Source organism: Antechinus flavipes, chromosome 1 (assembly GCF_016432865.1).
Source record: "Antechinus flavipes isolate AdamAnt ecotype Samford, QLD, Australia chromosome 1, AdamAnt_v2, whole genome shotgun sequence".
Lineage (NCBI taxonomy): Eukaryota > Metazoa > Chordata > Mammalia > Dasyuromorphia > Dasyuridae > Antechinus > Antechinus flavipes.
Genome location: NC_067398.1, coordinates 715,394,079 through 715,417,178, shown reverse-complemented (window position 1 = coordinate 715,417,178; position 23,100 = coordinate 715,394,079). Strand labels below are relative to the sequence as shown.

Genomic DNA, 23,100 nt, shown 5'->3' with positions numbered 1-23,100 from the left:
GAAGGGGACTTGAAGGACTGGGGGGGCCTGAGGGAGCTCCGGGTCTCCATCCAGCCCTCTAGCACAGTGAGGGCAGTCCTGAGGGCCAGGAGCTCTGGTTCCCAGTCCTGGCTGTACCATGTAAGCCCCTCTCTGTGCCTCAGTTTGCTTCTCTGTAAAGTGGGGCCAGAGGAGCTCGGAGGTCAGAGCTGATGGGAGGAGGGAAGGTCAGCTCCCCCTCGAGCCCCCCTTCTGCTCCAGGTCACCCGTCTCCAGCTCTGTGGCCCAGGCCCGGGCTCTGCCCTGCCCGCTGCGCCCCCCCCCCTGTCCCCCCAGTGCACACTGGGCCGAGGCGGCTGCTGGTGGGAAGGCAGAGGCCGGAGGCTTTATTGATCAGTCTCTGGGCCAGGGGCTACCTCAGCAGGTACGCGGAGCTGGACAGGTGGCGCTTCCCGCTGCCCTTGCCCCGGAGCTCCATGTAGACCATGTTGCTGCCCGAAGCCTTGGACGAGCCCGTGACGCTCAGGGGGGAGCGGGGCGACCTCGGGGCCGGGGGGGCGTTGGGCCGGGCGGTCGGGGCCCGGGGCGGGCGGCAGAGGCTGCCCTCGCTGCTGGGGCGGCTGCTGGTGGGGCGGTCCCGGCGGCCGGCGGAGGCGCTGGAGGAGGAGGCGGGCGCGGTGACCTCGGGCTCCGGCCCGGCCCCGCTGCCCGCCCAGCCCCCACGCCCGGCCCCCACTGCCCCCCCCCCCCAGCCCACGGTCATCGGGACCCTCACCTCGGAGAAGGCTTTCGGGGATGGCTGACGGCCGCTGGCTGCGGCCCTTGAGAGGGTGAAGACCAGAGCTGGGCCTCTGGGACGAGCTGGGGAGAACCGTGGAGGGTCAGGGCGGGAGAACGGGGGTGTCAGGGTGGGGGTGGGGGCCTGGCGGCCCTTTTAAAATGCTCCTTCCCAGACTCTCCCTGGGGTTTCTGGAGTCAGGGACAAGGCTGAAATCCCACCCTCGGACCCTCCCCGGGGCCCGCCCTCGGGCCTCTGCTCAGAGAGGATGGTCAGGGGGCCGGCCCCTGCAGGAATGACGGGGGCCTGGGGGAGCCGGGCCGGGCCCTCACCCGCAGGTCTCCCTGCTCGGCCGCCTCCTTGAGCTTGGCCAGCGTGGCCCGGAGCCGCCCGTTCTCCTCCTCCAGGATGCGGATGCGGACGTCGTTGGCCTGCACCTGCCTCCTCATGTCCTCGGCCACGTTCCCGGAGCCTGGGGGGCGACACGCGGGGCGCGGGCCCTGAGAGCCGGGCCTCCCCTGGCCCGGAGGGGACGGGGGTCCCGACTGAGGAGGAGCCTGGGGCCCAGGGGCCCCACCCTGTGAGCCGCTCCCCCCTCTGTGCCCCCTCCCCCCCGGCTCTCACTCTCAAACTGGGCCTCGCTGGGGACGTGGAGGTCGGGGAAGGCCACCAGCAGCCGCTCGCGCTCCTTCAGCTCCTGCACGGCCTGGTCCAGCTTGCTCACGGTCACCTGCAGCTCCTCCGCCGTCCGTTCCAGGCCCTGCTTCTCCTGCTGGAGGCTCTGCAGCAGCTCCTGGGGGCGCGGGGGGCGATGGGCGCGGGCCGGGGGAGGGGGGAGCCCGCCCGCCCCCCTCCCGCCGCCAGGGACCCCGGTTCTCTGCCCCAGGAGGGCCCCGAGGGGAGGACGCCGGGTCCTCGCCCTCCCGCCCCGGGCCCTCTGGGAAGCGGCGTCCCCCGGCCGTGGCCTGGGACTGGCCCCATTTCTGCAGGAGGAGACACCGAGGCTGGGGGGTCCCTCGGGCTTCCTGCCTCCGGCGGCGGGGGGGGGGGGGCACCCACCTGATGGGCCTTGAGCTGGACCTCGGCGTGCTCCCTGTCGCTGCGGGCGGCCTGCAGCTGGCCCTCGAGGCTCGCTTGCTGCGTCTCGGCCTCCTCCAGGCTGGCGCGCAGCTCCTCGCGCTCTTGGTCCAGGCTGTCCAGCTGCTGCAGCAGGGCCCTCTGCTTGGCCTGCAGGGACTGAGGGGCCCGGGGCGGAGGCTGGGCGGGTGCTCCGGCCAAAGGACCCCACGCTCTCCCCCCGAAGCCCAGAGGGGGCACTGGGGGCGGGGCCGGGAGGGCTCGGGGGCCGAGGCGGGTGGCCCAGGCTGTGCCCCACTGGGCCCCCTCAGCCGAGCCCCCGGCCCTGGGCTCCTCCCCTCGTCGCCCCCAGCCCCTCTGCCGGCTCAGGGCAGTCACTGCCCCCGCCCCGGTGCCGGAGCTGAGAAGGCCCGGCCGCATCCTCGGGGCCAGACGCCCGCAGGCCTGTCCCGGGCCCCTCCCCGCCGCAGCCTGGGCCCCGCGCCCCCATCCCGGCCTCCGGGATTTCCCCTGGCCACACTTCTAGGGCCCCCCCCCCATTCCCCTGGCCCTGCCCCTCCCCGGGTTACGGCCTGGCTGCCCCGGCTCTGCTGCGCAGCCCTTGCCCGGCCGGAGGCGCCTCGCTCCCCCAGTCTGGCCCACGTTGGCGGGATGGAGGGGCTGCTCCGGGCCCTGGGGCTCCACAACCAGGCATGGGGCTGAGCGGGGAGCAGGAAGGGGGAGGCCCCCGGGGAAGTGCCCGCCAGGGCCAGCCGAGGCAGGGGGGAGTCCCCTCCACGCTCCGAGCGGGCCCCGAGCGGCAGGGCGAGACCCCTGGCACCCAGCCCCATGCGGGCACAGAGGGCATGGAGGCCCGGCCTCACCTCCTGGTGCCGGATCATGCTGTCCACTTTGGCCTTCTCCTTGTCCAGCTCGGTGCTGGCCCAGCCGAACTGCTGGCTGGCGTTCTCCAGGCGCCCGGTCAGCAGCTGCACGCGGGCCTCCAGCTGGGCGACCTCGCTCTTTTTCACCATGTGGCTCATGTCCTCCAGCATCTCCTGTTTCTTGGCCTCTGGAAGCCCCCCCATGTTGTTAGTCCGGGTGACCCCGGGGAGGGCACAACGCAGCGTCAGACAAAGTCGGGGAGCAGACCCGTGACCCTCTGCCACAAACGGCGCCCGTTTTCTGGACCCTTCCCCTCATGGACGTCCCTCCTCCCCGGCTGTCCCCCAGCGGGGGCCTGCTTCCCAAGGTCCCTGGCCCCATTTCCGTCCCCCCGGGCCCCTCCTCTGCTGCTGTCCCGGGCTCTGGCTCACCCTCAGCGAGCCCCATCAGTGCCTCCATCAGCGCCTCCTCCCCCCAAAACTGGCCGTGGTTTGGGGGACACCCTTCCTGGCTTTAGCCCTAACCCGCCTTCGCACTCGTCCAACGCCTCTAGTCGGCCCCCAGAGCCCGCACCCCCAAACTCCCATCCCAGAGGCCCCCCCATTCCCGGTCCCCGCTACCCCCAGGGCCGGCCTCCTGGAGGCCAGCTTGAGCCGTGGCACCCCGCTGCCCAGCACACAGAGCCTCTCACGGCCGGGCCCCGCCCGCTCCCTTCTCCCGGCCTGCGTGGCAGGACCCTCCGGGCTCGGTCAAGCCCCCACTGGCCCACGGGCCCCTCCCCCCAAGGGCCACAAGCTACGGATTACCCACAGGCCCCAGTGCGCCTCTTGGCGACCCCCAGGGAGCAAAGGGCAGAGTTCCCCTGGAGAACTCAGCAAAGGCCACGGTCCGCCCCCCCACTCCCAGGGGAGCCTCTGTTTCCTCTGTTAGGAGACCCTCCCCCCAGGCTCCCCGGCCCAGACAGGCCCGACTCCAGGTCCCTTGCAATTAACCCCGGGTGGCCAGAGACCATTGCCTCCCTCCCCCTCCTCCCTGTTCTCCTTTTCCTCCTCTCAGCACCTCCCCCACCAATGTCTGCTCAGGTCCCCACACTGGGTTCCCATCTCTAACCAGCCTCAGGGAAGAGCCTTTTCCTAAAAACCCAGGGAGGCCGGAGGGCCGAGGGGGAGGCCGGAGGGCTGAGGGGGGGGCCGGAGGGCCGAGGGGGAGGCCGTCCCAGCTCCGGATCCCGGCCCATCTCCTTAAACCTCCCTTGGGCTCCCATTCTGCTCCCTGGTGGGGACACGGCCGTCATCCCTCATCTGGCGGCGGCTGCCTCCTCGGCTGGAGGTTCCTGGGCCCCAGGCCGCCCTCTCCCAACTGCAGCAGGAGCCCTCGGGACGCGCACCCTCCCTGCTCCGGAGGCCCCTCTTCCTCCCGCGGCTCCCCGGCCTCCTGGCCTCCCTGCCGGCCTCCGCTCCCAAGCCTTCCTCCGTGTAGCCTCGGCTTCCCGCCCATCTTCCTATCCCAGGGCCCGGCACAAACAGGCCCGTGAGCGCCCGGGCCCGGTGAATGCTTTGCCACCTGCAGACTTCTCAGCAGGATTTCCTCCTCCGCCCACCGGACCCCCACGGGCTGGAGAGAGGCCGAGGCCCGGAGCAGAGGCTCACCCAGATCCTTAATGATGTCCTGGTACTGCTTCAGATCCTCGGTCAGGGTGGCCACGTTCTTCTTCAGGAGGCTCGTTTCTAAAGATCCAAAGGAAACTCCTGAATCAAGCCCCTCCCCTCAATCCCCCCCACTCCCTGCTGGGGAACCTGGGACAGCGCTCTTCCCTTTTTCAGCCTGTTTCCTCATCTGTAAAATGGGGGCACGATCAACTAAAGGATCTCTGACGTTTCTCCCAGAAGGAAGGGAGAGACTGACCATGAGACCCTCCGCAGAGGGCAAGTGGAGACCCGGGGTACCCCAAGGGTTCTGGGGATGTTCTCATGGTCCTCCCAGCCCCGACCCCCCTGTTTTAAGTTCTTTCCCAGCTCTGACCCCCCCTGTTCTAGCCCCCCCAGCTCTGATGTCCGCGGGGCCTCCCCCCTCAGACCCACTGGCTCTGGCGGTTCCTAAGGGCGCACAAAGGCCTCCCCGAGGGAGGGAAAGGCAGTGGGAAGGGGCCGTCCCAAGGCACGGGAGAAGTCCATCTCTCTGACCGGAAGCTGGATCCCTGAGCCAAGGAGGGCCCCCCATGAAGTGGTGATCCCCTGTTCCCTACGCGGGAGCCGGAGGCCGGGGCTGGAGAAAGACCACCCGCTTCAGCCAAGGATGGACGCCCTCATCTCTAAGCCGCCTTCTGCCTCCACCCAAGACCCTGTTCTGGAATCACTAATGCTTGGACAGGCAAGGGGCCCTTGCGGATGGGCTCCAGAGCCAGGATCCCTCTGGTGACATCCTGGCCTCCTCCTGGGGTGTCCATCTCTGGGGGGGGGGCAGTTCTGAGCTGGCCCCTGTACAGCCGGGCCTCCTGGGGCCCTCTCCCCGACCCCCTCTCAGTGCTCAGAATCCCAAGAGCCTTGACTTGGAGCTGGAAGGGTCTCAGAGGCCACGGGTACAACACCCTTCCCCTACAGATGAGGAAACTGAGGTCCAGGGAAGTTCAAGTGAGACTGCTGGTCAAGGCTAACCCGTGATGGCCCTCCTGGTTGGCTCCTGAGGGGTCAGTGGCTAGAGGGAGGAGGACAGGAGGGGGGCTAGGGGGCAGGGCGGGGGTCCTGTGAGAACCTGTGAGCAGGGCCTGCTTCTCGGCCCCCAGCTGGGCTTGCGCCCGCTCTTGCTCCTGCTGCAGGCTGGCCCGCTGCCGCCGCTGCTCGGCCCGCTCCTCCTGCAGCTCGCGGCCCCGCTCCTGCAGCTGCTGCTCCAGCTCCCGCCGCAGCCGCTCGGCCTCGGCCAGCTGCGTCCGCAGGGGCCCCACGGCCTGCATGAGGGCCGCCAGGTGCTTGCTGATGCGGGCCAGGTCCTTGCTCTGCTCGGACGCCCAGTAGCTCAGGTCCGTGACCGACATGAGCTGCTGGCCCATGGTCCCCTGCAGCAGGTGCTGGAACTTGTCCAGGGAGGAGGGCAGGTTCTGGCTGGCGCACAGCCCCACGAGGGCCCTGCTGACCTCCCACAGGCTCCGCTGGACGCTGCCGCAGGCGTCGCAGGGGATCAAGGCCGATTCCACGGTCTGGCTATGGACGCTACGGCTGGTCCTGGGGGGGTTGGCGGGCCCCGGGGGCCTGGGGGAGCTGGCATCCCGAGATCGACAGGGCATGGGGGGGACCGGTGTCCCAGAGCAGGAGGCCGGGGGCGTCGGGGTCTCGGGGGTCTTGTGCTTGCCCCCTCTGGAGGCCTCAAGCTTGGAGGGGAAGCGGTGGGTCCTGGAGGGCTCGCCGTGCTTGGGGAGGAGCGGGGAGACCTCCGGCTTTGTCTTTTTCTGTTAAAGGGGTAATGGAGAAAGAGGAAGTGAGGAGGAGGGCCGGGCCGGGGAGGGAGCACCACCCGGAGGGGCTGCAGCGGGAAGGTTCCTAAGAAGCCCAGCGTGCTCCCTGGGCCCCGCCTCCAGCTGGTTTGGGGTCTCCTTCTGAAAGCAGAGACTCTGGTCCTCCTTTGCAACCCTGATGCTGGCTGCCAGTCCCCAAGCAGCGAGGGTCTGATGGCCCAAGTTCTACGGCTTCAGCAGTGGGGGCCCCCACCCTAGCCCTGGAAAGAAGGTGGGCTGGCCTGTGCATCTGGGAGCCTGGGACCTGGAGTAGGAATCAGGGAGAGCCTCAGCTTCCCCATCTGGAGAATGGGGAGAATCATCGCTGATTTCCCTCTCAGGAAAGGGGAGTCTTCTGCCATTGTAGGCGAACCTCACGTGATTGGCTCATTTGCGGACGGCTCTCACTGCAGCCTCTAATGGGAAGAGCACGGCATCCCACATCCCTCACCTCTGTACTAGGAGGCGGGGGTGGTGGTCCCCGAGTCCCTCCTGGATCTAGCTCGGGGCCCTCTGGCTGGGACATCAGAACCCAGAAAGGAGGGGCGATACCAACTGGGGGGGGGGCTGAATGCCAAAATGAGCAGTCTAGACCTAAAGGAAGCCGATGAAAGCCACTGGGCAGATTTCATGGTCGAGGGACCAGCAGGATGAAAGGGGAGACATTTTTTCTCACGACCGTCTCCAAATTAGGGATCATGCTCAGCTGTTTCTCTAATTTTAAGCACCAAGAACCCAACAAAGTAAAAACCCAATGAAACACCCATGGGGGGGGTCAATGATCACTAACATCCCCCCTCCCCCCATTGGCGTGAGGGCCGTGAAATCCCTGCCATGGACTTGCAGCAGGATTCAGGTGAGCATCTCCTGCAAAAACCCCCTCGGGCCGTGGCCACAGCAGGAAGCCTTGCTCTGCATCACAGAGGGGTGGCCCTAAGGCTGTCGGTGGCTCTCCGCCAAGGCCGTGGGCAAAAGCTCGGCATCCCCTGGGACCAATTCTGTCCCTGCAGGAATGACTAGGGGTGCTCCTGAGCCACGAATGACCAGCAAGGGAAAAGACGGGGATCAATTTGAAGTCCAAGTAAACTGCCATGAAAGGAGAGGGAGAAAAGTTGGCAAAAGGACGAAACAGAGAGATTGGAACTTCCAAAATTCTCAGGAGGAAAAAAACTCAGTTAATGACATAAAACAATGACAAAAACATAAAAAGCCAAGAGGAAAGACATTAATTGCAGGAGAGCAAAGGGCCTCTAGATCAAGGCTGAGAATTCAGGCATCTGTGACATGGATCCATAGCAGGGATGTTCCTAAATGGCTTAAAAGAAAAGTCAGACTTGTGGGAGCGGATTTATGGCTTTCCCGGCAGAAATAATCAGCAGAATAAAAAACCGGAAGCTAAAGTGCCAAGTCTCACCAAAGAAACAAAAGAGAGACTGTTTGGGAAGGCAGACAGACAGAAGTAAGGAATGATCTGGAAGAAAACGAGCAAAAGGCAGTAACATCATGCTCTCCATGCAAGCAAAACACTGATCTTGAAGAAGGACGCGTAGAGACAGCCTAAGGATTAAAGATCTCGAGGAGAACACAAGTCAAAAACCCTGAACACCACAACATAAAAAATGACACAAGAAAACTTCCCGGAGTGTCTGAAAGTAAAAGACAAAATGCCAATTGAAAGAATCCACAGACTACCTTGAGAGAAAAAACTCTAAGTTGCTCCCTCTTAATTTAAATTTAACATTTCCACCAACAAACAAAAAATACTGCAAGAGATTAGGAGGACTTTCAAAAGATGATGGAAACAAAATCGGAATAACACAAGACTAATCTGCAAACACCAGAAGCCATAAGAGGGAATGGAATAATGTATTCTGAAGAGCTAAGGAACTCATAAAATCTTACAATGTCGTACTCTGTATGCATGAACCTAACCATATTAAAAAAAAAAAAAAATCGATGTCCCAAAGAAAGGAAATATTCTAAACTTTCCTAAAAATAAAACTAAACTTGAAGAAAGTATCTGTTACTTAAGCAGCCCAGACAACAGAAATATAAAAAAGGTAAATAAATATACTAATCACCACTCATAATCACCAACAAATTAACAACAGGGAAGTTATTCAGAGATTTTTTTCTAAATATACTTTAGGAGACAAAGTTAAAACAAAAGTCAAATACAAAAGATGTAGAAACATGCCCAAAACATGAGTTAAATTTCTTTTTTTTTTCCTTTCATTTTCTTCTTTTTTTAAAAAAAATAACTTTTTATTGACAGAACATCCCTGGGTAATTTTTTATAACATTATCCCTTACACTTACTTCTGTTCCGACTTTTCCTTTCTTTCCCTCTACCCCCTACCCTAGATGGCAAGCAGTCTTATATGTTAAATATGTTATAGTATATTCTAAATACAATATATGTGTGCAGAACTGAACAGTTCCATGAGCTAAATTTCACAACACGCTGCCTATCATTGAATCATTGTCTTTTGTGGACCTAATTGTAGAATGGGAGGGCACATAAAAGGGAAGAGAGGGAGGAAGAAGATGGAGGAGAATGTGTAATGGAGCTAAAGCAAGTCAACAGGGGTAGCTAGGTGGTACAGTAGATAGAGCACTGGCCCTGGAGTCAGGAAGAGCTGAATTCAAAACTGACCTTAGACACTTAACACTCACTAGCTGTGTGATCCTGGGCAAGTCACTTAATCCCAACTGCTTAAAAAAAAAATCTTAACAATGGAGGGAAAATATTCCTGAGTCTTTCAGGAAGAGAATTTATAAGAGAATGGGTGAGAAGGAAGGAATTAGAAAAGGGGAAAAGACCACTAATGAATGCTTCTACAGGAGAAAGGAGATCAATAAAAAGAGATGGAGATCTTACAATGGTATGGTCTGCGATGAAGCTGATGGAGGTCGCCTACACATCCTGCTTTAAGAGAAGAGGAATCAGGAATCTTGGGAACAACTGATACTCAGAGGAATGGGAGGTGACTGAAAGGTAAATAGGGGAAAAAAAATTACCAAAGAGAGGGCAAAGATCAATAATGAATTGTACAATCAAGAACATAGGAAGATTTCTTCCGGGAGGAAATAGGCCCTCCAACAGGTAATGGTATTTCTAAGAATGGGGGGCCCATTCAGAAATCAGAAAAAGGCGGGGCATGGGATCATAATAGAAACTCTTTGGAAGAAGAAACCAAGGGATACTTTACTTGTCAAATCTTTGGAAAAGGGAGGAATTTGTGACCAAACAAGAAATAGAGAACATTATAAAATGCAAAATGGATAATTTTGATTATATTAAATTTAAAAAAATATGCACAAACAAAACTAATACGTCAAGATTAGAAGGAAAGCAGAAAACTGGGAAACAATCTTTATAGGAATCCAAAATAGATACCTCAAAAGTTTTAATTTCAAAAGAAATACTGAGAACAAAGGACTAAATAAAGATAAGAGCCATGAATCAAAGAATAAAACTTTAGTCAGAAAGGGACAATAAATAGTGAAGAAAACAAAGAAAAGAAATTCCTTGTAGAAAGAAAAGGTGAAGAAAATGAGAACTGGTACTGTTTTTACAGAAGGGGGATGGGGCAAGTAGCTTTAAATGTAGAGAGGAAATCCAAGAAAAAGAATGACAGGTTGTATTTTAAAAAAAACAAAAACAAAACCTCACAATCTATGGCTTAATAGAAACATTTAAAAACATACATATAAAAATGAAGGGCTGGAGTTTTTTTTTTTTTTTTTACTATGCACCAAACGAATCCAAAATTTGGGACTGGAAACTACATTATTCTGAAAGGAACCATTAGACAACAAGTTAATATCACCATTCAACTTAAACCCTCCAAATGTCTTAGCATCTAAATACATAAAAGAAATATTATTTCACCTACAATAAGACAAAGATAGCAGCATAACAGCACCAGGGGATTTCAATGTCTCTCATTTTGGGATAAGTTTAACAGAAAGACATATAACAGAAAATACAAAATTGAACAAATTGCTGGAGCTAAAATATTTGTGGTGTCTTAATGAACTGCAAAAGAATATACATATTTCTCAGCACTATATGGAACTTTTTTGTGATAATAGTATTTATCTGTTTTTGACATTTACTTTTATAAAATATGTTTAATTTCTAATTAGTTTTTAATCTTCTTTCCATGGCCTTTTATAACATATAATTTTTATTGCATCATCATCTGGAAAGGATGCATTCTGCCCTTCTGCACTTGATTGAGATTTTTATGCCCTAATATATGGTCAATTTTTGTATAGGTGCTATGTAACATTGAGGAAAAAACATATTCCTTTCTATTCACATTCAGTTTTCTCCAGAGGTCTATCATATCAAAATTTTCTAAAATTCTATTTACTTCCATAAAACCTTTCTTGTTTATTATTTGGATTTATCTAATTCCGAGAGAGAGAGATTAAGGCCCCCCCACCAGTATAGATTTTCTATCTAGTTTCTTTCTGCAACTGACTTAACTTCTCTAATAATTCTATATCACCTAGTTCATACATGTTTAGGGTTGATATTTCTTCATTGTCTATGGTACCTTTTAGCAAGATATAGTTTCCTTTTTTATCTCTTTAAATTAGATCTATTTTTGCTTTTGCTTTGTCTGAGATCAAAATTGTTACACCTGTTTTTTTTTTTTTTCACTTAAGCTGAACTATAACATATCCTGCTCTAGTCTTTTACCTTTTCTTCTGTGAAACTCTCTGCTTCCAATGTGTTTATTGTAAATAACATCTCTTAGGATTCTGGATTTTAATCCACTCAGCTATCTGCTTATGTGTTGTGAGAGAGTTCATCCCATTCACATGCACAGTTTCCCTCCATCCTATTTTCTTTCTTCTTTTTTTTTTATTATACTTTTTTATTGACAAAACATATGCATAGGTAATTTTTCAACATTGACCCTTGCAAAAACTTCTGTTCCAACTTTTCCCCTGCTTCCCTCCATCCCATCCCCTAGATAATAGGTAGTTCCATACACGTTAAAAATGTTAAAGTATATCTTAAATACAATACATGGATACAGTTATCTTGCTGCACAAGAAAATAGGATTTAGAAAGAAGATAAAAATAACTTGGGAAGAAAAACAAAAATGCAGACAAACAATAACAGAAAGAGTGTAAATGCTATGTTGTGGTCCACACTCATTTCCCAGTGTTCTTTCAGTGGGTGTCGCTGGTTCCATTCATTACTGATCAAATGGAACTGATTTGGATCCTCTCATTGTTGATCTTCTCATTGTCCATCAGAATTGCTCATCATATAGTATTCTTGTTGAAGTGTATAATGATCTCCTGGTTCTGCTCATGTCACTTAGCATCAGTTCATGTAAGTCTCTCCAAGCTTCTCTGTATTCATCCTGCTGGTCATTTCTTATAGAACAATAATATTCCATAACATTCCTATACCACAATTTACCCAACCATTCTCTAATTGATGGGCATCCATTCAATTTCCAGTTTCTAGCCACTGTGAAAAAGGCTGCCACAAACATTTTTGCTCACGTGAGTCCCTTTCCGTCCTTCAGGATCTCTTTGGGATATAAGCCCAGTACTAACACTGATGGATCAAAGGGGATGCACAGCTTGATAACTTTTTGAGTGTAGTTCCAAATTGTTCTCCAGAATGGTTGGATCCGTTCACAACTCCACCAGCAATGCATCAGTGTCCCAGTTTTCCCACATCCCCTCCAACATTCGTCATTATCTTTTCCTGTCATCTTCGCCAACCTGACAGGTGTGTAGTGGTATCTCAGTTGTCTTAATTTGCATTTCTCTGCTCAATAATGATTTGGAACACCTTTTCATATGAGTAGAAATAGTTTCAATTTCATCATCTGAAAATTGTTCATATCCTTGGACCATTTGTCAATTGCAGAATGGCTTGATTTCTTATAAATTTGAGTCAATTCTCCATATATTTTGGAAGTGAGGCCTTTATCAGAAGCTTTAACTGTAAAAATGTTTACCCAGTTTATTGCTTCCCTCCTAATCTTGTCTGCATTAGTTTTGTTTGTACAAAAGCTTTTTAACTTGATATCATCAAAATTTTCTCTTTTGTGGTTAATAATGATCTCTAGTTCTTTGGTCACAAATTCCTTCTTCCTCCACAGGTCTGAGAGGTAAACTATCCTATGTTCTTCTAATTTATTTATAATCTCATTCTTTATACCTAGATCATGAACCCATTTTGATTTTATCTTGGTGTACAGTGTTAAATGTAGGTCAATGCCTAGTTTCTGCCATACTGATTTCCAATTTTCTCAGCAGTTTTTGTCAAATAGTGAATTCTTACCCAAAAGTTGGGGTCTTCGGGTTTGTCAAACACTAGATTGCTGTAGTTATTTTGTCCTGTGAACCTAACCTATTCCACTGATCACCTCTTCTATTTCTTAGCCAATACCAAATGGTTTTGGTGACTGCTGCTTTGTTTTTTTTTTTTTTTTTTTTTTTTTTTTAAATGTTGAAAATTATTTTATATGTATATGGAAAAATAGAATAATATTGAAAAATTTAAAAACAATTTAAAAAATCTCCAAAGAACAAACAACATCTTAGACAACTTGAACCTGTTCCACAGGCATGCCTAAAACAGGACTTTTTATCACTTTCCCCAAACCCTCCCTTTTCCAAACTTTCTCATTCCTGAGTAGAACACCACCGTCTTCCCGGTCACCCAAGCTTGCAGCGTAGGTGTTTTCTGTGACTCCTTTTTCAAACTCCATTTACACATGCTAGTTGTCATTTTGTTGTTTTTACCTTCACAAGAGACATTGTGTCTGTCTCCTTCTCTCCACTGGTCCAGGTATGGACCTTCATCATTTCCCACCTTGACTATAATAGGTAATAGCCTGGTGGTTGGTTTTCCTGTCTTGTCTCTTGCATTTCCAATTCGTATTCCATGTAGCTGCCAAAGTGCTTCTTCTTTTTTTTTTTTTAATTGTATTTTTTTTTAATTTTTTATTTAATAATTACATTATATTGACACTCGTTTCTGTTCCGATTTTTTTTTCCCCCTCCCTCCCTCCACCCCCTCCACTAGATGGCAAGCTGACTGCTGCTTTGTAATATAGTTTTAGATCAGGTATAGCTAGGCCACCTTCATTTGATTTTTTTTTTTTCATTAGTTCCCTTGAAATTTTTGATCTTTTGTTCTTCCAGATGACTTTTGTTATTTTTTTCTAGGTCAGTAAAATGGTTTCTTGGGAGTCTGATTGGTATAGCACTAAATAAATAGATTAGTTTAGGGAGTATCGTCATCTTTATTATATTCACTCATCCTATCCAAGAGCACTTAATATTTTTCTAGTTGTTTAGATCTGACTATTTGTGTGGAAAGTGTTTTGTAGTTTTGTTCATATAGTTCCTGACTTTCCCTTGGCAGATAGATTCTCAAATATTTTATGCTATTGACAGTAAATTTAAATAGAATTTCTCTTTTTATCTCTTGCTGTTGGATTTTGTTAGTGATGTATAAAAATGCTGATGATTTATGTGGATTTATTTTGTATCCTGCAACTTTGCTAAAGTTGTGAATTATTTCTAATAGCTTTTTAGTAGAATCTCTGTGGTTCTCTAAGTATGTCATCATATCATCTGCAAAGAGCGATAATTTGGTTTCCTTGTTACCTACTCTAATTCCTTTAATCTCTTTTTCATCTCTTATTGCCAAAGCTAGCATTTCTAATACAATATTGAGTAGTAATGGTGATAGTGGGCAACCGTGTTTCACTCCTGATTTTATTCCACCATCCTATTTTCTCCCACTGATACTTTTTTTCCCTCTTTCACCCTGTCCCTCTTCACCAGGGTTTTGCTTCTGATCACCCTCTTGCTCAATCTGCCCTCCCTTCTATCACCTCTTCTCCCTTCTCTTACCCCTTTTCTCCTTCTGCTTCTGTTCTCTCTTCTATGCAGCCCCTATTTTTTTTTCCCCCTCCCTCCCTCCACCCCCTCCACTAGATGGCAAGCTGACTGCTGCTTTGTAATATAGTTTTAGATCAGGTACAGCTAGGCCACCTTCATTTGATTTTTTTTTTCATTAGTTCCCTTGAAATTCTTGATCTTTTGTTCTTCCAGATGACTTTTGTTATTTTTTCTAGGTCAGTAAAATGGTTTCTTGGGAGTCTGATTGGTATAGCACTAAATAAATAGATTAGTTTAGGGAGTATCGTCATCTTTATTATATTCACTCATCCTATCCAAGAGCACTTAATATTTTTCTAGTTGTTTAGATCTGACTATTTGTGTGGAAAGTGTTTTGTAGTTTTGTTCATATAGTTCCTGACTTTCCCTTGGCAGATAGATTCTCAAATATTTTATGCTATTGACAGTAAATTTAAATAGAATTTCTCTTTTTATCTCTTGCTGTTGGATTTTGTTAGTGATGTATAAAAATGCTGATGATTTATGTGGATTTATTTTGTATCCTGCAACTTTGCTAAAGTTGTGAATTATTTCTAATAGCTTTTTAATAGAATCTCTGTGGTTCTCTAAGTATGTCATCATATCATCTGCAAAGAGCGATAATTTGGTTTCCTTGTTACCTACTCTAATTCCTTTAATCTCTTTTTCATCTCTTATTGCCAAAGCTAGCATTTCTAATACAATATTGAGTAGTAATGGTGATAGTGGGCAACCGTGTTTCACTCCTGATTTTATTCCACCATCCTATTTTCTCCCACTGATACTTTTTTTCCCTCTTTCACCCTGTCCCTCTTCACCAGGGTTTTGCTTCTGATCACCCTCTTGCTCAATCTGCCCTCCCTTCTATCACCTCTTCTCCCTTCTCTTACCCCTTTTCTCCTTCTGCTTCTGTTCTCTCTTCTATGCAGCCCCTATTTTTCTTTTCCCTTTTCTTTCTACTTTCCTATAGAGCTAGATAAATTTCTATACACAACTGAGCCTGTATGTTATTTCCTCTTTGTGCTAAATCTGGTGAGATGAAGGTTCAAACAATGCTCTTCTTCCTCTCTTCTTTCCCTCTAGCATAACAGGTCTTTTGTGCCTCTTCATGTGACCTAATTTCCCCTTTTTTACTTCCCCTTTTCTCATCTCCACCTTTTTCCACTCCTTAATGGTTTTTTTTTAAATATCATATTAAAGTCAACTTATAGTTATACCCTCTGTCTACATATAACCCTTGTAACTGTCCTAAATATAATTCTCAAGAGTTACAAGTATCATCTTTTCGATGTAGAGATGTAAACAGTTTAATCTTTAAATAACGTGGGGTTTTTTTCTTTCCTGTTTACTTTTTTATGCTGCTCTTCGGTCTTATATCTGAAGATCAAATTTTCTGTTAAGTTCTGGTTTCTTTATCAGAAATGACTTTAAGTCCCCTATTTCATTAAATATCTTTCTCAAAAAAATATTGAACACAAGGTTTTGCAAGATTGAATGTTGAAAACTATCTTTGCATGTATTTTTTTCTTTATTAAAGCTTTTTATTTTTCAAAACATATGCGTGGGCCATTATTCAACATTAGCCCTTGCAAAACCTTGTGTTCCAATTTTTCTTCCCCTTCCCCTATCCTTTCCCCTAGATGGCAAGTAGTCCGATATATGTTAAACATGGCAGAAATGTATGTTAAATCCAATATATTTGTATGTATTTTAAAAAATAAAAAGCTATTATAAAAATATAAAAAAAATGGCATTGGGAAAATGATCTCCAAATAAAAAAAACAAAAACAAACAAAACAAAAAAAGCAGATAAATGAATAAATAAATGTCCATCTCTTCCCCTGAAAGATTATGGTCAGTTTTGCAGGATAGTTGATTCTTGGTTGTAGTCCAAGCTCTTTTGCATTCTGGAATATCTATCACTGGCCCTCTGATAATTTAATGTAGAAGCTGCTAATCCTGGGTAATCCTGAGTGTGGCTCCTCAATATTTGAATTCTTTCTTTCTGGCAGCTTGCAGTATTTTCTTTTTGATCTGCTAGTTCTGGAATTTAGCTACAATATTTCTTGGAGTTTTCCTTGTAGGATCTCTTTCAGGAAGTGATTGATACATTGTTTCAATGACCGTTTTTCTTTGATTTCTTGAAAGATGTTAATAAGGCTCTTTTTATTATTATTATTATTACAATCTTCTGATAGTCCAATATTTAAATTCTCTCTCCTGGATCTATTTTCCAGGTCAGTAGTTTCTCGATGAAGTATTTTACGTTTTCTTCTATTTTTTTCATTCTTTTCATTTTGTTTGATGTCACATGGTCATTAGCTTCCATTTGACCAATTCTAATTTTTAATGTATAATTTTCTTCTTTGTATCTTCTTTTCCATTAGGTTAGTTCTATTTTTAAAGGTGTTGTTTCTTCATTGAGTTTTTTTTTTTCCATTTGATCAATTGTATTTTTAAAGGAATTGTTTTCTCCACTCAATTTTTGTCCCCACCCACCAAGCTGTTGACTCTTTCTTACATATCTCTCCTTTCTTTTCCCAATTTTTCTTCTACCTCTCTTATTTAATTTTTAAAATCCTTTTTGAATTCTTCTAAGCAAGTTCTTTGGACATGAGACCAATTCATATTGCCCTTTGAGGGAATAATCAAAACCTATTGTGCACAATGATATGCTAACAAAACTGGAAACACAACAGAAATAGAGAAATAACTTCAAAAATGTAAAACTACACAAACTAAGAGAAGATAACGTAGAGATCTTAAATAACCCAGCCTTAGAAAAAGAAATTGATATAACTGTAAATGAACTATCAAAGGGGGAAAAAAAGAACTCTTGCTCTTGATGTATTCATGGGAGAATTCTATCAAACTTTTTTAAAAAGTAGTACCCATATGATACAAATTATTCTCAAAAATTGATAAAGAAAGCACCCTACCAGAATCCTTCTGGGACAAATATAGTCTATTTTTTTTTTTCCTGAAGCAAATGGGGTTGTGTCTTGCCCAGGGTCACACAGATAGGAAGTGTCTGAGGTCAAATTTAAACTCAGGTCCCCCTGACTTCAAGCTGGTGCTCTATCCACGGCACCACCTAGCTGCCCTGACAAATATAGTCTTAATATCTAAACGAGGGAAGGATGAAACATAGAAGAAGAAATACAGCCAATATCATTAACGCATATAGATTCAAAAATTTTAAATGAAATCGTGTTAAAACACACTACAGCAATCTATCCAAGACTCATTCATTATGACCTACTTAGATTTATACCAAGAATGCAAGGATGGTTCAATATTTTAAAAATAATCAACATAATTATTTTAGAAACAAAAACATTCAAACCACATGATCATTTCAACAGCTGTCAATGAAGCCCTGCTCATTTACGCTAAAAAAAAAAAAAAAAAAAAAAAACAAAAACTGAAGAAATAAACAAGCAAACAAAACAAACCAAAAACCAAAAAACCCAACCTCCAAAGTATAGGCATCTAGGAACCTATATTTAAAATATCATAAAAAGCATTTATTTAAAACCAAAACAAATATTACAGACAACAAGGATAAACCAGAACCTTTCCCAGTAAATAAGGGAGTAAAGCAAGGATGTCCATCCCCTACTATTATTTGATACTATTCTGAAATACTAGCAAAAACAAAAAGAAATTAAAGGTATAAATAGATTAGGAGTAGCTATCCCTATTTGCTAAAGATATGATGGCTTGCTTAGAAAATCTTAAGAATTATCAAATATACTCATTGAGACAACAGGTTGAGCAAAGTTGCAGTCCTCAATATAAAACTTCAGTTAAAAATTAACTGCATTTCTATATAATAATAACAAAATCCAAGAGGCAATAATAGAAAAGGAAATCCCATGTCAAATAATTACAAAAGACATGGATGGATTCTGTTCCTAAGTGATCTTTAAAGAATAAAGAACAACTTAAAGAGCTGAATAAATTCCCATACTCAGGGCGGAGCCATGGCAATAAAATAAAAATGAAAACAGAATCAAAGTTAATCTATACTTTTAATGTTTTATTAATGAAATTATCAAGATACTTTAAGGAACTTGATGAAACTTTAACAAATTAGGAAAACAAAAGATCTTAAATATCAAGGGAAATGATGAAAAGAAATGGGGATGAAAGGGGAATACTGCTTCCAGATCTGAAACTCTATTATAAAGCAGCCATCGTCAAACTGTTTAGTACTGATTAAAAAAACAAAGCAAAAGAGTAGATCAGTGGAGGAGACTAGACAAAAGAGGATCAGGAAAAAAATAGGACTGGAAAATTTCTTATTTGATAAAGTAGAAAACATTAATTACCTGGAAAACAACTTAATTTTTAAAAACCTCTGGGAAAACTGGAAAGCATTCTGGCAGAAATCAGGCGTGAACAGCATATTCTACCACACTTCACAATTCATTCTAAATGGACATGCAATCTTACTGTTAAAGATCATACTAAGAAAAAAACGAAGAGAAAGAGCTCGTGTCCCTCAGAGCTATGAGTAGGAGATCTACTCTTAACCCAGCAAGAAACACAGCAATAAAGAACTCGGATTATGTGAAACTGAGAAGCTTCTGCACAGAGGACCTTGATTTATCCAGGATAAAAATAAGAAGTGGTCAATTGTGGGGGAGGGGGGATCGCTCTCCAAGGTGGCTAAATTTTGTATGTCGGATTTACAGACAACTCCCATATGAGGCAGCCCCTCCTCACCCGGGCCTGCTGTCCTACCTGGGGCAGTGATTGCCGGTAGAGTTCCCCGAGCTTCAGCATGCTGGTCCAATACTTGCGCACCGTGAGCCCAATGGACATGCAAGGCCCCACCTCGCGGGAGATGGGGATCAGCGCATTGCTGGTGATGTTGTCTGTGTAGCTGGTAAAACTCTGGAGCAGCAGCAGCAGCCTGGGGATGAAGAGGTGCGGACTGAGGGCCCAGGGCCGGAGCAGGCCGGAGCAGGCCAGAGCAGGCCGGGACAGGGCGGAGCAGGCCAGAGCGAGCCAGAGTAGCCACAGTCTGGAGAGGACGTCCTGCCTTCCAGCCCGTGGCCCCCTCACCACAGCCCTGAGGCTCCCATCTGCCCACTGACACCCAGATAGCCATTGGGGAAGATGCTGAAATTGGCCCCAGGGCTGAGAGAATGAACCTGACCCCTCTTCTCCAAAGCGGCCAGACCAGATGCCCCCAACCTGGTTCCCCTCTGCATACACCCACGTCATCAAGGCATCCTGGGGGGCTGGCAAATCACTCGGGCTTCTGGACAGCACCCAGCCTCAAAAACAACGATGCCCTCTGAGACAGAAGCTCAGCTACCTGGACATCTGGGCCTGAGACTGAGCAGAGACCAAGATGAGGGTCTTTAGGGACCACCTGGGTCTCCACTCACCCTACAGGTGGGAAATGGGCCTGAAGGGAGGATGTGATCCCTGCAAAGTCACCCAGCCAGGTAGACTAGAACCTTGATCTAGAACCAAGGGTCCTTGTCTCTTGCCAGTGCTTTAAAGCTGGTAAATGAATCTATTCAGATCTTCAAACACAACAAATACTTACCTAATAGAGTCGAAACTTCCCTGTATCTCAATGAAAATGATTTCTAAGGATACCTCCCAGTTCTTACATTCCCTTCCTAAGGCTCTTCTCAGCTGACATCTCCTGTTCTAAGGCCCCTCCCCCAGCTCTGACAGCCCCTGTTCTAAGGCCCCTCCCCCAGCTCTGACAGCCCCTGTTCTAAAGCCCTCCAACCCTGACATCCCCTGTTCTAGGTTTCCTTCCAGCTCTGACATCCCCTGTTCTAAAGGCCCCTCCCCCAGCTCTGACATCCCCCATTCTAAGGCCCCTCCCAGCTTGACATCCCCTGTTTTAAGGCCCCCCCTGCCTAGCTCTGACATCCCATTTTAAAGCTCCCCCCCCGCTCTGACATGCCCTGTTCTAAGGCCCCTCCAGCCCTGACATCCCCTGTTCTAGGTTTCCTTCCAGCCCTGACATCCCCTGTTGTAAGCTCCTTCCCAGCTCTGACATCCCCTGTTTTAAGGCCCCCCGCCTAGCCCTGACATCCCCTGTTCTAAGAACCCCTCCCCACTCTTGACATTCTATGTTCTATGGTTACTTCCAATTCTGACATGGTTGGATTCCTGATTCAAGACTGCAGAGAACAGGGGGTATCTCTTTGCCTGCGTTCTGTGCGGCGTCCAAGAAGTCAACAAGGTTTTCCTGAGCACTTTCCATGTGCCGAGTCCTGGGGAAAGCCCCAGGACACAAAGCAATGGCAAACTGAGTCCTCCTTGGTGGGGTTTCCAGTCTAACGGGGAGGCCGAGAGGGAGAGGAGAGTCAAACAGCCGTGCAAATGGGACGGGGGAGCTGGGGCGGCTCAGAGGAAGGACATTCACCGCCTTCTGCTCTCTACTAAAAGAAGAAGTCTACGAAGGCTCAAATGCCGCTGGATTTTCCTGAGGCGCCCACAGCTCAAAGATCCAAGTCCTCGAGGCTCCGCTGGGGTCCAGGCCCGCAAGGCCACAGCTCCTCTGCTTTGCTCTGTAGCCAATGCTATTCTCTCAGCACCACGTCCTTCCCCTCCCCACTTCCCCACTGAGAAAGCAGGAGAAACGACCACGGACCAGCAAACCCAGGAGGCCAGGCCCTCAGCAGGGGGTGGCCACGCCTCTGTCTCGGCAGGACCCCCTCGGGATGGCTCCCCGCCTTTCCAAGGCTGAGGCCGCGCCCGGTCCCGCTCACCAGGCCCCACCTCCTGCTCCTGGGGCTCACAGCCACTGCCCCCCAGTCCGGCCTGCTCTCCTGATGGCTATGGAAGCCTTCCTCCGCTCCACCCCGCCTCACTTCGGCCCGCTTCTCAGGCAGCCCCCCTTGTGACAAAAACGAACCCTAGTGCTAGGAACCTGCTGTGGCCACTGGGGCTCTCGCTCGGGCCCCCCCCCCCGATGGGGGCTTCTCATCCGTCCGGGCGCCCCCATCATTCCAACGTCCAGCGGAGCCCGCCTCTGCCTCTCCTCCCTGCCTCCCCCTGGGTGCCCCCCACTAGGACAACTGGTCCCTCACCTGTCAATCACCAGCTCCAGGAGGACGATGTGGGAAAGCTGCGTGAACTCGGGGTTCCCTTCCACGTGGTCGTAGTGTTCCAGGAGAGAGACCAAGTCCAGATCACAGGACACTTTGTCAGGGAACTTCCAGGAGGGGAAGCGCACCGCCCCCGCTCGGGAGAAGACGTCCACGATGGTTCCTTGCAGGTCGGTGATGTCCTTCCTCAGGCTGTCCATGCAGCTTTGGTTCCCCAGAAGATGGGCCATCGTGCAGGCCCCGAGATGTCCTGGTGTGGGGGGAGAACACGCCGGCTCCAGGGGCTGCCTCCTGGGGGTCACCCAGGCCAGGCTCTCTGGGCTCCCCTCGAGCACCCTCAAATTTTAATTCGGAACCGCCCAGCTCTTCATCTCCCGCGGCTGAGCTGCTCCGGAAGGCAGCCCCAACACTCCTGGGCTTGCGGCCTCTCGGGCCTTGGAACAGAAGCTCGCAGAAGGCAGGAACCCCTCCCTGCTCTCGTCTGTGGATCCCAGCCCTTAGCCCAGTGCGGGAGGGGCCGGGTCCAATAAATGCCGCCGAAGGGCACATCGGGGCCCAAAAGGGGGAGCAGCTGGATGGGCCCTTTCACGGCTGGGGACCCCGGGCTTGCTTCAAATCCCAGAGCTGTGGGACTCCCCCCCCTTTTTTTAACGAGTTAATCACCAGATTTCAATATGATTGAGGTGTATTATTACAGCGTAGCACCGCGCCCCTCTGCCACACAGTGTTTATAAGTACGCCCCTGCTTGCTGACAGACTCTGCTTGGTTTTCGGTTTTATTTTATCCACTTAAATACGTTATTCTGGTTTCACTGTCGGAGGAGTCCATGACCCCAAATCTAGGGAAATCTGGCCATAAAAAGTTGAGAAAAGACCCCATAAAAGTCTGATCTACGTGGCGAAGGGATCCCGCCGGTGGAAGGTCAGAGGGGACTGCAGCCCCAGCGTCCCCAGGGGAACGCTGGCCTTCTAAGGGGAAAGGATGGTGGCGAGAAGGGCTGAGAAGCGCCCGGCAGAACCAAGGGGCAGTGCGGCTTTCCGGGACTCCCCCTCCGGGGCTTACGGGAGCCCGGCGGCCAGCGGGTGCTAAGGCAGCCAGGGTTCCTCTCGGCATCTGCTGCCTGACCCAGGGGAGGCCCTTAACGGCCGCTGACTGAGGGGGGCCTGACGTGGGAGGCCGAGGTGGCTCCCTGGCAGGTAAGGAGCCAGGGACGGCCAAGGAGGGAAGTCCGCGGCAAAGGAGGGAAGTCCGCGGGAGGAAGGGGGCTCTCAGGTGGAGGAGGCTTTTGGGAGAAGAAGGGGTGTTCCCTGAGATGGGAGGGACAATAGTGGGGCTCCTCCAGGAGGGCTGGGCTCTGGGGGGCGCCCAGGGGAGGGCAGATGCTCCCGGAGGTGGGGAGGGCATTCCCAGAGGGAAGGTACATTTGGGGCGGGGCTCCTCCAAGAAGGCAGGGTTTTGGATGGCAGGGCTCCCAGGTGAGAGCGGGTGCTCCCTGATGTGGGAAGGGCGATCCCAAAGATGGGGGACTAAATTCTTCGGGGATGGGGGGGGAAAGGATCTGACATCCCCTGTTCTGGTAAGGTAAGGTAAGGGGCGGGGCCAGAGGTGGGGGAGGGGAGCGAAGGGGCGGGGCCCAGGTGGGCTGTAAACCCCAGAGCCTGAGGGGAGAGGGGGATCCCGAGCTGTCCCTCCGGACTCACCCGCTTCCGGCAGCGCTGCTGCAGCTTTCGGAACTGTTCCCGCAGCTCCTGCCCCGGGAGCCCCGGCCTCGGCTCCTTAGATTCGCTGCCGCTCCCAGCCGAGTAAAAGCTGCCTGCCTGACCGTCTCCATGGCAACGGCGTCTCCACGTCCGGCGTATGCGGGGAGAGAAAACGAGCCGCCGGAAATTT

General features: G+C 49.7%; 2 protein-coding genes across 2 annotated transcripts; both read right to left on the bottom strand.

The window, feature by feature from the left end:
* Positions 1-339: 339 nt before the first annotated feature.
* On the bottom strand, positions 340-19,967 carry LOC127545675 (coiled-coil domain-containing protein 157-like). The gene is made up of 10 exons (XM_051973109.1): positions 19,688-19,967; positions 18,871-19,042; positions 5,450-6,140; positions 4,348-4,425; positions 2,698-2,885; positions 1,817-1,993; positions 1,382-1,550; positions 1,090-1,229; positions 755-840; positions 340-635 (listed from the first exon to the last, which is right to left on the bottom strand). Exons 2-10 carry the CDS (start codon positions 18,949-18,951, stop codon positions 392-394), a joined length of 1,854 nt encoding a protein of 617 aa, XP_051829069.1. The 5' UTR covers positions 18,952-19,042; positions 19,688-19,967; the 3' UTR covers positions 340-391.
* A 1,220-nt stretch (positions 19,968-21,187) lies between these two features.
* LOC127545676 (coiled-coil domain-containing protein 157-like) lies at positions 21,188-23,036 on the bottom strand. Its single transcript, XM_051973110.1, has 2 exons — positions 22,911-23,036; positions 21,188-21,459 (listed from the first exon to the last, which is right to left on the bottom strand). Exon 2 carries the CDS (start codon positions 21,437-21,439, stop codon positions 21,188-21,190), a length of 252 nt encoding a protein of 83 aa, XP_051829070.1. The 5' UTR covers positions 21,440-21,459; positions 22,911-23,036.
* Between the last annotated feature and the right edge of the window lie 64 nt (positions 23,037-23,100).